This window comes from Colobus angolensis, unplaced genomic scaffold (assembly GCF_000951035.1).
Source record: "Colobus angolensis palliatus isolate OR3802 unplaced genomic scaffold, Cang.pa_1.0 Scaffold3, whole genome shotgun sequence".
NCBI lineage: Eukaryota > Metazoa > Chordata > Mammalia > Primates > Cercopithecidae > Colobus > Colobus angolensis.
The window spans coordinates 21,752,247-21,765,997 of record NW_012116265.1 but is presented as its reverse complement, the minus strand read 5'-3'; the positions used below and the strand labels follow the sequence as shown (position 1 = coordinate 21,765,997).

At 44.6% G+C, this 13,751-nt stretch overlaps 1 protein-coding gene across 11 annotated transcripts in view; it reads left to right on the top strand.

The window, feature by feature from the left end:
• Window positions 1-13,751, top strand: part of RGS6 (regulator of G-protein signaling 6) — a 656,379-nt gene that overhangs the window by 537,765 nt on the left and 104,863 nt on the right. For all 11 annotated transcript variants that reach the window (XR_001002633.1, XM_011949627.1, XM_011949623.1 and 8 more), the window contains exons 4-6: window positions 6,133-6,183; window positions 9,908-10,014; window positions 11,262-11,313. Coding sequence is in view for 10 of the 11 variants with exons in the window: in XM_011949627.1 (XP_011805017.1) it covers window positions 6,133-6,183; window positions 9,908-10,014; window positions 11,262-11,313 (210 nt within the window). In the remaining variant the exon portion in view is untranslated. The remainder of the gene's footprint in view (window positions 1-6,132; window positions 6,184-9,907; window positions 10,015-11,261; window positions 11,314-13,751) is intronic.

The following is a 13,751-nucleotide window of genomic DNA, read 5'->3' as shown; positions in this document are numbered from 1 at the left end:
CTGGGATTACAGGCGTGAACCACCACACCTGGCCACCTGGTCTTATTCTTAACTAGACAGCACTTCCCCCAGCTGACATATGAAGAAATGGAGATCAGGGCAGGTGGTGGGTAAGGGACCTGTCCAGGTTCCCACAGTTTGTAAGTGATACCCCATGATTTGTTCTCAAGTGTGTCTGACTTTATAAATGCCACACCTTATTGTTTCCTATGCTTGGTAAGCAAGTGAGTGTGAAATTTGCCACACTTTTCCTTGGAAAAACTCAAGCCCATTGACCAAATACTACTACTTGAAAATGACACTGAACGTTTCATGACTGTGTTTCTCCCACCTGTGTTCCCCTCTGTCTTACTGCCAGCTACTCATTGTGCTCACCCTCCAAACCCAGTGTAACATTTCCTCGTAGTTAAGCTTTCTCTGCTAGCTGATTGTTGCATTTTTTTTTTCAACTAAGGCATAAAAGAAAAAAAAGAAGATCTAAGACTGTAAGGATTGCCCTACTTAGAATATCCTTCCATTCATTTGCAAAATGGAGATAATGATAGGCTATTTACAACATAGGATTAGTATAGTAGGATTATTCCAAAGCCTGGAATATAGAAAGTGCTCAATAAATTATTAGTTCAATAGCTAATAATACCAATTATTATTATCACTAAATTAATGCCTCTGTTTCAGGAAAAAAAACGAATACATACAGATTATCAGTTTTCTAATTGTTTTTTCTTTACACTACTTGGAAAGTTATTCGGAGTTAAGAGACACAGAATGGTATAGTGAAAATAATACTTGGCATGAAATTGCCTGGATTCCAACCTTGGCTCTAAATCTGTAGTAGCCTGTGGTCTTGAGCCTCTCTGGGCCTAATCTTTAAAATGGATATAATAATTATTGTATTGGACACATTATTGTCAAGATAGCATGCGGTAACAGGGTCAAGTGCCCAGCTCTGACCTGGTACACCACAGGCACTCAGGAAATGTCACTCCCCCTTTATAAGCATTGGCCTGCATGTGCCATCTATGTGATAAGGTGGCCGGAAGCTGCCCTCCCCACCCAGAGGCCCAGCAGAGGCCTGGCAAGAATGTGAAAATCCAATGGACTGAGTCATAACCTTGACTGAGGAGTATGGCTAGTTCACTCATGGCAGGAACCATCTGATCATTCATATGGCTCCAGAAACGTTTTACTCAAAAGAAAGTGTCTTTCCCCAACAGTCAAGATTGATAATTAGTTTATGAATTGCTTCATTTATCAGTACTATGATGTACTGTATAATCCACCAGGTTTCAAGTTACTGGAAATTTGCAGGTGATGGGATCAACTTTGCATAATCTGATCTGGGTTCGGATTGATAGAATGCTTTGGGAAGAATCGGAGGAGTGTTTCATACTAGGATCTCCTGGGGTTCTGACGCATTAATGGGAGGAAGTTATCCCTGTCAAATGCTACAATTTTGGAGGAGCTTAAAACACCTGAAGACAAAGCCTTGAATTTTATGAGTGTCTGCCTGAAACCAGAAACAGAAACCCCTTACCAGCTTACTCAATAGAGTTAATTCAGCATGGAAAGGCATCAGGAAAAGATCACTATGTCTTACTGTCCCCCAAGTAAATAAGCTAACAAACACAGAGGAGAGGTGCAGGTTGTCACCCTTAGGCCAAGACTCTGGGTGGACAGCCCTGCCAGAGTCTATAAAGGGTCACTCTGAGGCTCCAGGAGTGGCAGATGGCCAGAAAGTGGCCAATTGGAGGCACACTACTGAGCCTCAGGATTGAGCCTCCCACTGTTTACCCCTCAGGAAAAAGACAGCTTTGAGTCTCCTGACCCTTTCCCCAGAGAGCAGGAAATGACCAGGGCTTGAGGATAGCCAGAGGCTGTCCAGAGTTACCCATAGCAGGTCCACTTTGGCCTCAGAGGCCAACTCTTTCTTCTCTCTATGCTCTTTAAAATAAAATTATTTTTCTAGTGTAAAAGTATTATATGAATGTTCTATGAACTACAAATAATACAGAAATGTAAAGAATAGAAATTTCCCATTATTTGATGCCTCTCCCTCCCCAAAGTAACCTAGAGTTAACAATTTAAATCTATATCCAGAATTTTTTGTCTCCATATTTATAGATATCTACACATATATAATTAATACAACATAAATATTTTATAGTACACCCTGTTCTCAAGATGCTTTTTCCACTGTAGTTGTTTAATAAATATTTATTGCATGAATGAGCCATAATTTATTTATTCAATCGCCTATTAGAGGCCTTTTGGTTTGTTCCCAGTCATCTAATAAACATTATTTTAGATATAGAAGACATAATTGAAATACATATAACACATATAGAAACATAACCCATAACTGCATATCATAAATACATCCTTAAATATACTAATAAAATATGCATGCAATGGAGAGGTGTTTTGGGTGCCCTCTGGTGTATTTCGTGGATATCCCTGGAATATATATTGATAAATCAGCCTCAAAAAGAAAGCTTCCAGACAGTGTTTTAGGATCTGTAGGAATAAAGGGTAGCCGTCCAGCATTTGTTATGTTGTTTCAACATAGCATTTGCTATGTTGTTTTATTGACTTTACGTCCTTGGCAAAGCGGCTTGACTAAGATAAGATCCAGAAACCGATCGTGGTAACAAGGCAACAATTAATTTTAGATAGAACAGAAAAGGAATCTGCTTCAGATTCTCTTTAGAGCAGGAAGGAAAGGGTGATTGTGGGTTAGTGGGAAGGAAGGAAAGTGAAAAAAGAAGAACGGAAATGCTTTCTCCTGCAGGAGCCTGGGATGTTTGGACTACTCTTGTCGGATGCTACAGCGTAATCACTGTAAATGTTTTAAAGGATGCAATATTATGACAGATTTCCCTTTCTGACTTGTTCCTGGGGGTGAACACACAATGGTTTACTCCCTGCCACAGGCTGGAGGCTTGGCCGCTCCTGGGTTGGTCCAAGGAAGTCTGGAATATCCAATGCCCTTGAGAGTGAGTGCGTCCCCCTCACTCACGTCCCCAACACAAGCTAGGTGTTGTCGCTTGTGCTGAGATGAAGCCTACCAAGCATTGCCATGGCATGGAAGGGATGGTGGCAGAGTGGATGCCACTGGAGATGGAGTGCAGTGTCCCAGGCAGCTGGGGCAGCCGCTCAGCCCTTGCCTGGGCCTGAGGACTGTTGCATTGGCCCCCAGATGGGATAGCAGCTGTCATGGTGGCTGAACCAGGGAAAAGAAACTCCATTCTGTGGTCTCCACGGAGCTAGGGAAAAAGGAAATGGGTTTTTGTGATTTTCCCTTCTTTAGAAACAAAAGTGCTTAAATGTGATCCTTTAGCTCTGTAAATGCAAACCAGGGCCTGGTGGACTGGGGAGAACAATTAGGCCAAAGACTGAGCACAGGAAGCCAAAAGGGGGTAGAAACCCAGACAGTGGTGCTGAGCCGGGGGTTGGGGTGGTGGGGGGAGCGGATATGATAGCAAGGAAGGAGTTTCAATGTGAATGAATACTAATTAGTGACATGGATATTAATGATGACAGTAATTAACAGGGGAAAGGAAGGGCTGTCATTGTCCCAGGGTGAGTAATCAATCTTGGCAGGTGATAAATAATGGTTCAGCAAGCTCAGCAGAAAGATAATCCGCAGGCCTGGGGGAGAGCTCGGTAAATGCAGGAAACCTCGCAGTTTCTAGGCAACCCACAAAAAAAAACTTTTTTTTTTTTCTTCTTTGAAACAGAGTCTCACTCTGTGGCCAAGCTGGAGTGCAGTGGCACGATCTCGGCTCACTGCAACCTCCTCCTCCCCCGTACAAGCAATTCCCCTGCCTGAGCCTCCCAAGAAGCTGGGACTACAGGCACATGGCACTACGCCCGGCTAATTTTCTGTATTTTAGTAGAGACAGGGTTTCACCATGTTGGCCAGGATGGTCTCGAGCTCCTGACCCTGTGATCCGCCCGCCTCGGTCTCCCAAAGTGCTGGGATTACAGGCATGAGCCACTGCACCCAGCCAGAACTATTTTTCTTTTGAGGAAAAAACAGGTTAGAGTCTCTCTCCCACCCCCAGCTTGGGGCTACAGTTCTTATTTGATTTCTGCTTTGTTCTTCATTTCCGGGGACAAATGTTGAACCTGTAGAATTTGGAGGAAAGGGACACACAGACATATGTACACGCACATATTCGTTCTCTCTCTCTAAATACAAATGAATAGGAATGTTTTTGATCTAAAGTTTAACTCACAGATGCCGTCCAGGAGCAGTAAGAGTGAGGAGAAGCCTAGAAGCGCTGCCTTTGAGGTTGGCGCAGGGAAACTGCAAAATTGCAAGGCTGTGTGGGTGGAACTGGGGCACACAGGAGAACAAGGATGGCCCTGGGGGTCCCACTGTGCAAGGTTACTTCACCTGCCATGGACCCAGAGAGAAACAAAATGTCTAGGCTCCCTGTCCTGTACCAGTCCCACTTCTGGCCACCGGTCACATATCTAAGAAATCTGCTTCCTGGGAAGAGGGCAATCCTCATGAAGCCCCTCGGCTGGATCCCCAGGCCTTCAGCCAGGAATCCAGCCCAGGAGAGTCGTTGGCACATCCCCTCCCTCGCACCAAAGCCTCAGACCCACGGTAGGACTCTGATGTCTAGAAATGTCTTCCCTTGCAGGCTGTGTTCCATCAAACAATTCAGAGGTGACAAAGTCACACCTTCAATGGTCTGCACTGGTTTAAAATGAGATCTTTGGGTGGCAAAGGTAGGTTGACCAGAAATTCAGAACCTTCCAGAAAACTGGACTCCTCTACTACCATGTACACAGTGCTGCTCTCAGAACATCCTTTGTGGGTCATATTTTCAAAGAGAGGCAGACAGAAGAGAACATATTCAGAGGATTGGGAACACATGGTGAGGAACTCCAGTCCAGGCCATGCAAGGAAGCAGCTGAGGGACCCGGGCCTGTTGCACTTGGAGGGAGGACGTCGCTGGTATGCTGCAGGACTGTCCGAATAGCTGAAGGGCTGTCGCACAGAGTGGTTAGGTTGGGGTTTGTTTTTCTATCATCAAAGGGCAAAACTGAGGCCAAAGGGAGGAAGTCAGAGAGGGGCAAGTTTCTGTTCGGATAAATCAAGGCTGATTTAACTGGGTCAGGCTGGGTAGGGGGAAATGTGTGAGTTCCCAGGTACTAGGCATTCTAAACACAGGTTACAGTATCTCTTGTCCAGGGTGTTGTGAATGGGACTTGTGTATTGGCTAGGGTTGGAGTAGACAAGCTTTAAAAGTTACTGCAGACTGTTAAGATTTATATTCATTAAGGTAATACTAGTTACCAAAACAGCTAAGTCCCACATTTCAGGGGCTGAACACAACAAAGTTTGTTCCTCATCATGTCAGAGCCCCACATGGGCATAATGTCCGTGGTTGGAACCATGACTCCCTCCCTACGGTGGCTCTGCATTCCCCCAGGTCTTTACATCCGGCCAGCAGATGGGATTGAAAGGGGCAGAGCGATGGGGAGCCATGTAGGAGTTTTTATGGTCCAGGTCTGGAAGTGGCATATGCCATTTCTACCCACATTCTATTGGTAGAACTCAGTCCATATCTAAGTGCAGGGAAGTCTGGAAATGCAATCTACCTATGGCACAGTGAGGCGAGGAAAGAGGTCTTGGTGAATACATAGACGTTTCTGCCACAAATGCAGGGGCACATTCATTCAGGATAGGCCTGTGCCAAAAGAGATGAGAGTTTTGCAAGAACCTATGAGGTCACCTGTGTTGGTCAGCCCTTGTAATTGACGGTAGGGAGCTGAAGAGGCCTCCTTCTTCAAGAAATGATCTGGGGGCCAGGCATGATAAAGCTTCACCTAGCATGTCTCGGGGAAGTCATCTATAGACACTGCTTAGAAATATGAATATAAGCTCATCCTGCATCATCAGAAGTGAGTGTTTTTTGGACGAGAATGGAATTGTAACTATGGAAGTGTACTGAAGAATGGAAAGGGTTGGTTAGGACAAAAAAGAGTGTCCATATTATCCTGCTCTACAGTGTGGACTGATTGGAATTAGGATTCTCTTAGGTAAACATGTTTCTTCTGCCACAGTGTTAAACACCCAGGAGGTCTTCAGCTGAAACTGCTTTGTTGTTGCAGGTACTGACGTCGTGCAGTGGCTTATGAAGAACCTTTCCATTGAGGACCCAGGTACTTGACCTTTGACCCTGCCCTTCTCTCCCCTGGTATCAGTAAACATCCCGTAACCAAGTTCCAGACTAGATTCTCCTACCCTCCTGAGAGCTGGTCTTGTAAATGTGAGTTCCAAGATGTGGAATCACTCTATTTACAAATAAAATTAATTTATTTTCTCCTGAATATTTGTCTGTAAATTTAAATCACGCTTTGAGGAAATGAGCAACTATTTAGAATGCCAAAGAGTCCCGTACAATAACGTGTGAAATGAGTTGAATTCTCGTTAGCTGCAGCAATTAAAGATAAGTTGTAGCACTGTCACTGAACAGCCTTCTAGAGCCAGCTCTTAAAATTAGATTGCCTGATGCACAATTAAGATGTTTAATTATTTGCTAAGACTCCCTCTGTTTTCTGCTTCTGCAAGAGGTGAAGGAATGATTTTTTTTTCAACTTTAATTGTGCATTTCAATTAGGAAGTCCTTACCAGGAAAACAACAACAAAACCCTGGCCAATAAAACAATTTCCAAATCTGGCCTCCCACCAGAAAATAGGCAGTAAAATTTATTTTCACAGCGTAATTAGGAAATGGTGGGTGGGTGGGGAGGGTTCCAGAAAAATAAAAATTCAAGATAAGTAAAGCTTATTCCCATGTGCTATTAGTTAATACTTTTCTGAATTTATTACACACTCCCTCGCCTTGATTAACTGAGTATTCTTGATGCCTGAAGGTCACATTTATAAAGCTCCACTAATACACTCTGATGTTCTTAATGGACATTGGTGTGATTAAACTTATCTGCCCCAAATTAAATGGCCCCGAACCACAATGCTTTTTGAAGATTTTTTTCAAGTACCCATTCTGGATCTGTGACCTTCAGCTGTGATTTCCTGCGGAAATCAGTGTGTCAGCTTGGCACTCCTGTATTTTAACCCAACATTTCTAATCTGCTGTTGACTGCAAAACAATACAGTTTCTATGCAGTTTAATTATATACAGTTGTTAGAACTCTGAGTGCCAGAAAAGCAGATCATTCATAGAAGTGACCTGAGTCTTTTCACCCCCTTCATTAGTGGTTACGCTCACAACTAGTGAAAATTCTTAATTGTAGTCAAGTTCTTGATTCACGGGGGAGAAGCTGTAAATGCTAACCCTATGTGAGGGATAGAACCCCAAGCAACTCCCTATATGTTGTCTCTGCTGCAGCTTGGACCTCTGAGTCCTCTGGAAAGCCTGGACTGGATCAGCATCTACCTGTTTAGTTACATGTATTTAAAGTCAGTATTTTCTGTGATTATAATGCTAAACTAAGGAACGTATTTCCTCATGGCCGCCTTTTCTCTTCCAAGAGCACTGGCTTCTTTGCCTCCTAAAATAAACATTGTGTTCCTGACATGTATTTTATTATTATTATAATGAGAACCCTAAATTGGCTAGCAGTATGTGAGAATGAGCTTCAGGAATCCTCCAGCCCTGGCGTGAGAAGCTTCTGTGAAGGGTCCTGAATGATGAGAGTTATTTCTATGAAAATCTGTTATACTCTGATGCCCTTGGGAAGACACCATGGTAAACTGGGGCCTGTTTGGGCTTCTGAGAAGTGGCTGAGGAGGAGCGGAGCTAAGAACAATTTGTCAACTGGGAATAGGGAAGATGAGGCAAACCAAGGCCTTGGGAAACAGCCAGATCCAGCGTCTGCCCCTCTCTCCTTTCTTTTTCCCGTCAGCCAGTTTCCTGTGGTTATTTTTTGTTTTTTGAGGCAGGGTCTCACTCTGTCACCCAGTCTAGAGTGCAGTGGCATGAGCATAGCTCACTGCAGCCTTGACCTCCCTGGCTATCTTCCATCTCAGTCTCCCCAGTAGCTGGGACTACAGGCTCTGACCACCACACCCAGCTAATTTTTTGTTTTATTTTTTGTAGAGATGGGGATCTCACTGTGTTATCCAGGCTGGTCTTGAACTCCTGACCTCAAACAATTCTTCTGCTTTGGCCTCCCAAAGTGCTTGGATTACAGGTGTAAGACACCACACCTGGCCCCATTGCCAATGTCTAAGCAAAAACATTTTTGCTCAGAGAATGAAGGTAGAGTCTTGGCTCCAAGACTGGCGGCATGAAAGTTACCTTTCTACAGGATTTTGTTCTTTCTCCTATGGGGAAGGAGCAGCTGCTGATGATGAAACTTCTGTTCTAGCTGGACTCATGGTTCTTGAAGCCTATAGACTTGAAAAAGCAAACTGGCCAGACATGGTAGCTCATGCCTGTAATCCCAGCTCTTTGGGAGGCTGAGCTGGGAGGATTCCTTGAACCCAGGAGTTCAAGACCAGCCTGAGCAAGATGGCAAGACCCTGCCTCTACAAAAAAATGTAAAAATGAAAAAAATTAGACAGACGTGGTGGCATGTGCCTGTGGTTCCAGCTACTTGGGAGGCTGGGGCAGAAGTATCACTTGAACCCAGAAGTTCAAGGCTGCAATAAGCTGTGATCGCGCCACTGCACTCCAGCCTTGGTGACAGAGTGAGACCTGTCTCTGATAAAAATAATAATAATAATAGCAAATTGGTCATCACTAAGTAAGTAAAATAAAACTCCATTCATTCTAATTCCACCAGTTACATGTATGTTTCTTTCAAAGGAGAATAGGTGGTTCTTAATAAGCAAAACATTGCATTGTATTCAACTTCTTAAAAAATTTGCAAGTAAAGCCAAAACAAACTACTTTAAAAAGTCAGAGCTCGTGAAATTAATAATTGCTAGAGACTCCCTGAGCACATTAACAATTTCCATGTCCAAAAATTAGTCTTAACCTGTAACAGTACTTTTGGATTTGTGAAAGATTACTTTGTGTGGTAGAAGCATTGAGATTTGTTATTTTTTCTTAGCTCTGCTCAGGATAAATCTAAATTCTTAACCCTTTTTTTTTTCCAATTTTTTTATTGAGACAGGGTCTTGCTATGTTGCTCAGGCTGTTCTCAAACTCCTGAGCTCAAGCGATCTGCCTGCCTCAGCTTCCCAGAGTGCTGGGATTACAGGCGTGAGCCACCATGCCCAGCCTATATTCTCAACTTTCTATGTGCATCTATTTATGGCTGGTGCTAAAGGAACAAAGGAACAGATTGATTGTGGCAAAAATATAAGTATTTCTATCAGGTTGGCCTCTCTCTGTCACTGCCCACTTCAGTGTCCCTCCTCTAATTTTCAAAGGAAGTGAGGTTTTCCTCTCTGTCCATAAGAGAAGGGTAACACCCCCTCATCCCTGATGGGACTGTCATACTGGGGAACGCAGTGGGAGTCCTATGTCTCTATGGGTAGTGAGGCTGCATTCTTACTGCTGGGGATGATGAAACTGATATGAATCAGAGCTGCCAGCACTTGTGGAGTATTTGACCTGTACCAGACACTGCTAATAACTTCATGTGAAATATCTCACTTAGTTAAATACAGGTTCATCTATGCCAGAATTTATGCCCTTGACCCTGAAGCCAGACTTTCTTCTGAAGGTCAGGGTGGAGAGAGGTTAAGCAATGTCAGGCTCTCGGAGGTGGGATTCACACAAGTCCCAGACACACAGTGGCCCTTTCCAGCCATTGGCATCTCCCCTCCTCACCCCCACACTGAGCAAGGGCAATCATGTCATCAACACAGTCATCTGGGGGTGATGACAGTTGACTTCTGGTCTCCCAGCTTAATTTTCAGCCAAATAACCTGCTTCCTAATTCCTTCTCTCTCTATACACTGTTCTTACAGTTGAAGCAATACACTTGGGAAGCCTTATCGCTGCCCAGGGCTACATCTTTCCAATCTCGGACCATGTTCTCACCATGAAGGACGATGGTACCTTTTATCGTTTCCAGGTAAGCCTGCTGGCTCCTCCTCCTGAAGAACGTTTTCTTCTCAACATCATCTGATCTCAGCTTAGAACTACAAAGAAAACCTGGGGATATTTGAGGGAGTAACCCTCACTCCTCATCAGCACTGGGAAAGCCAAGAGAACTTTTGTCTGGACCATTGGGTGACCCACTTAGAGAATAGTAAAAGGCTGTCATTGAGAGCCTACCACGCCCTGGGCCTTAGTCCCTTTAGGCTGCTACAACAAAATACCATAAACTGGATATCTTATAAACAAAAAAATTTTACTACTCCTGGTTCTGGAGGTTGGCAAGTCCAAGACCAAGGTGCCGGCAGGTTTGGTGTCTGGTGAGGGCCTGCTGTCTGGCTCATAGAAGGTACCTTCTAGCTGCATCCCCACAGGGCAGACAGGACCTGAAGCTTATATCAGGCCTCTTTTATAAGGGCACTGATCTCATCTGTGAGGGCTTCAAAGGCCCCACCTCCCAATACCATCACCTTGGGGATTAGGATTTCAACATGTGAATTTGAGGGGGACGCAGACATTCAGACCATCGCAGACACTTTGTACAGATTTCCTCATTTATTCTGAAGAGCACACTTTAGGGGGTAAATATCACCCATTTTACAGATAAGAAAACTGAAGTGCTCAAAGAATTAAAGTGTCATTTAGTAAATCCAGGAGCAGCCTTAATTTGAACCTAAGTGAGCCTGATAGCACAGACCTTGATCTTTCTACTGTCTCATGCTACCTTCTCCGGAGTGAAGTTTCTATTTGCTACCTAATCACCCTCCCCACCCATTATACACTCCTTCTCCCAGATCCTTTCCTAGAGGTAATGAGGGCAGGGGATACGGGCTTGAGTCAAGGTCTAACTAAAGGGTTTGGGAGAAGAGTTCTTCAGACTAGGTTAAAGGGAGAAAAGGAACATGGGCTTAGGTGCCCAGTAAGTTATGCCAGCCTGACTTTTGTAGTTAGACCTCTGTTGTCTCAGGATAAGAATATATTTCCCTGTAAACAAAACTTCTCACTTTTGCATTTGTTTTGCTTACCTTACATTTTATTTGTCAATGCCTAGATTAAAATGTTGACTCACCGCAGCTGCATTAGAGAAGAGGAGAGCATTGTGGGGTAGCATCAGCAAGAAGGAGTTGGGGGAGAGCCTGCCATCAGGGAGGATCCTCCCTGGATGTGGGAGGGAAGTGCAGGCATGGCACACCTATGAGCCCTGACACCCATGCTCCTTTGCAGGCTCCATACTTCTGGCCTTCGAACTGCTGGGAACCTGAAAACACTGACTATGGTGAGAACTGAAGCCACAGCCCACACTGTGTGTCACTTCTGGGTGTGCAGAAGACAAATGCTTGGTGTGGGCAACTGTGGTACATGGGCAGGAGGGTCCTTTCTGCTTAGTCCTTTCTCATATTGTTGCTTTATAACAAATTTCCTGTTCCACATAACAGAGGAAGGCCCAGCTCACTGAAAGGTGTAGTCCTTGGAGGGGAAGCAGGAGAGGGAAGAAAAATCTTATCAAGGGTGGTCAGCATGTTCATCTTGGGGCCATGGAGAACCAGGATCCACAGCAACACTATGGGACGGTGACTTTTAATTGTTCTTTCCAGGGATAGGGCTTCAGGGAGGGCTGGATCAAGGGGCTACCTCTTCCTGGCCCTTTCTGTTCTCACAGACTTGTCAAAACTTACTAAGAACCTTTTGTTGTTCTTGATAGTTGCAATTTAGAAAAAGGAGAGAGACCAGAGACAGGTATACAGAAGTCATCCTGGACTAGGAAAATAAAAAGTGAGTGAAGTTGGGAGTTCTCTCTCTCCAGACAGGGACCTACAAGACTTCTTCTGCCACATACTCTCAATGGAGATTATTTAATATTCCTATATGCCAGTTCTCTGCAGAAGTTATATTATCACTATGCTTAAGAGAAAGAACCTGAGGCCCAGAGAGGCCACACCCTCACACTACCACATTGTCTGAATGCTCCCTTGATTGTAAGCCTCATGAGGGCAGAGGCTGGTCCAGCTTGTGCATTCTCATATCTCCAGTGCATAGCCCATGTCTGAGGCAGTTAGTGCTCAGTAAATATCCACTGACAGTTCTGGTTCTTTATTGAAGGTGATCAACAGACACTCACTAGAGGGAGCAGAACTCGAACTCAGATCTGAGTGGCTCCAAAACCCATGCTTCTTTCACGGTCCTGTGCGTGACATGACTGAAGGTTGTAGCAGCAGCACTGCCCCTTTGCATGCATCATTGCTGCTGACTCAGATGCTGTGGCAGTCTGGTCTGTGGCTCTCCTTGGGACTGGGACACTCAATGAGACCTGCAGCTTCTTTGCAGAATTGTTTAAGACAGGAAGGCAGATGCAGCTGTGATGAGCGGGAGGGAGATGTGCAGCTAGGTGGTGATCAGGGAAGCCTGTCTGGGAGACCCCTGGGATAAGATACAACCTTGGAGTCACATGTTCAAACAAGAGGAAACTGACAACAGGGAGCCAAGGGGAGGATGAAATAAGTGAGTTGTTACCTACTAAGGCTGGAGTTGTTCCATGGCCAAGTGTGGAGGACGTCAGTCATGCAGAAGGCAGGCCCTGGGCTATGTCTGCTTGGCTATCCACAGGCACCACTGTGGGCCCTCTGACACTGTGCTGCACCCTGACCAATGTGATAAGTGGATCCAGGAAGGCTTCCGGCTGCAAGCGAGAGCTGCATTTGACTGCTTATGAAACTAGTGCTTCTGAGGCTGAAAAGACTACTCATGAAAGTCCAACTTGGAATTTGAATAATTATAGCTCAGTTCCATGCAGCAACATGTGCCCTTGTAAATGTGAAAACCACTGTTTTTCCAGGCAGTGGAGAGGGTGGGAGGATGGTAAGACCAGATACCTGGGCCCAAGTAAGATGAAAATATTTTCTTCCACAAAGCTTAGGCCATCTTATGCTGAGTACTAAAGGGCATCAGCGCCCTGTGTCTACAGGTGTTCTTCATTTCATACTTTTAATTGTGCATCATAACAGGGAGAGAAATCACAGTTTGTTTCAGGCTCTCACTAAAGAAAAATTATTTTAAATTCCTGTGCCTCAATTATGGCAAATCAGAGGGAGAAATCAAGGTTCAGGATGCAGAAGTGTTCACCGGGGCCAGGCATGGTGGTACATACCTGTAACCCCAGGGACTCGGGAGACTGAGATGGGAGGATCACTTGAGCCCAGGAGTTCAAGGCTGCAGTGAGCTATGATTATGCCACTGCACTCCAGCCTGGGTGACAGAGGAAGACCCTGTCTCTAAAACAAAGAAAAACCAGTACTCCCCAGGGTTTCCAAAGCAGTTTAGTTAGAAAATCAGGATGTATTTACCGAGAGAATCCAGCACAATGAGCCCCCAGGATCAACCAGTTCCACTAGCTGGGTGATCTTGGCAATTTACTTAACCTCTCTGTGCCTCAGAGACCTCATATTAAAATTAGAGTAGTAACAGCACTTGTCTCCTAGTGTTGTTTTGTTAGGATTAAATGAAATGCATGTAAGGTTCTCTGAGTTAATACGGGGTGGTGGTCGGTATCGCTACTGGGGTGAGGTTGGTGTTATTGCCACTGGGATGCTGGTTGATGTTATTATGACTGAGGTGACCCTCGCACCAGGAAGCATGTGAAACTGAAGCTAAGAATTCAATATAGTATGATTTAGACTGATGAAGTACCGGACACTTTCATTCAATCGACAACCATTT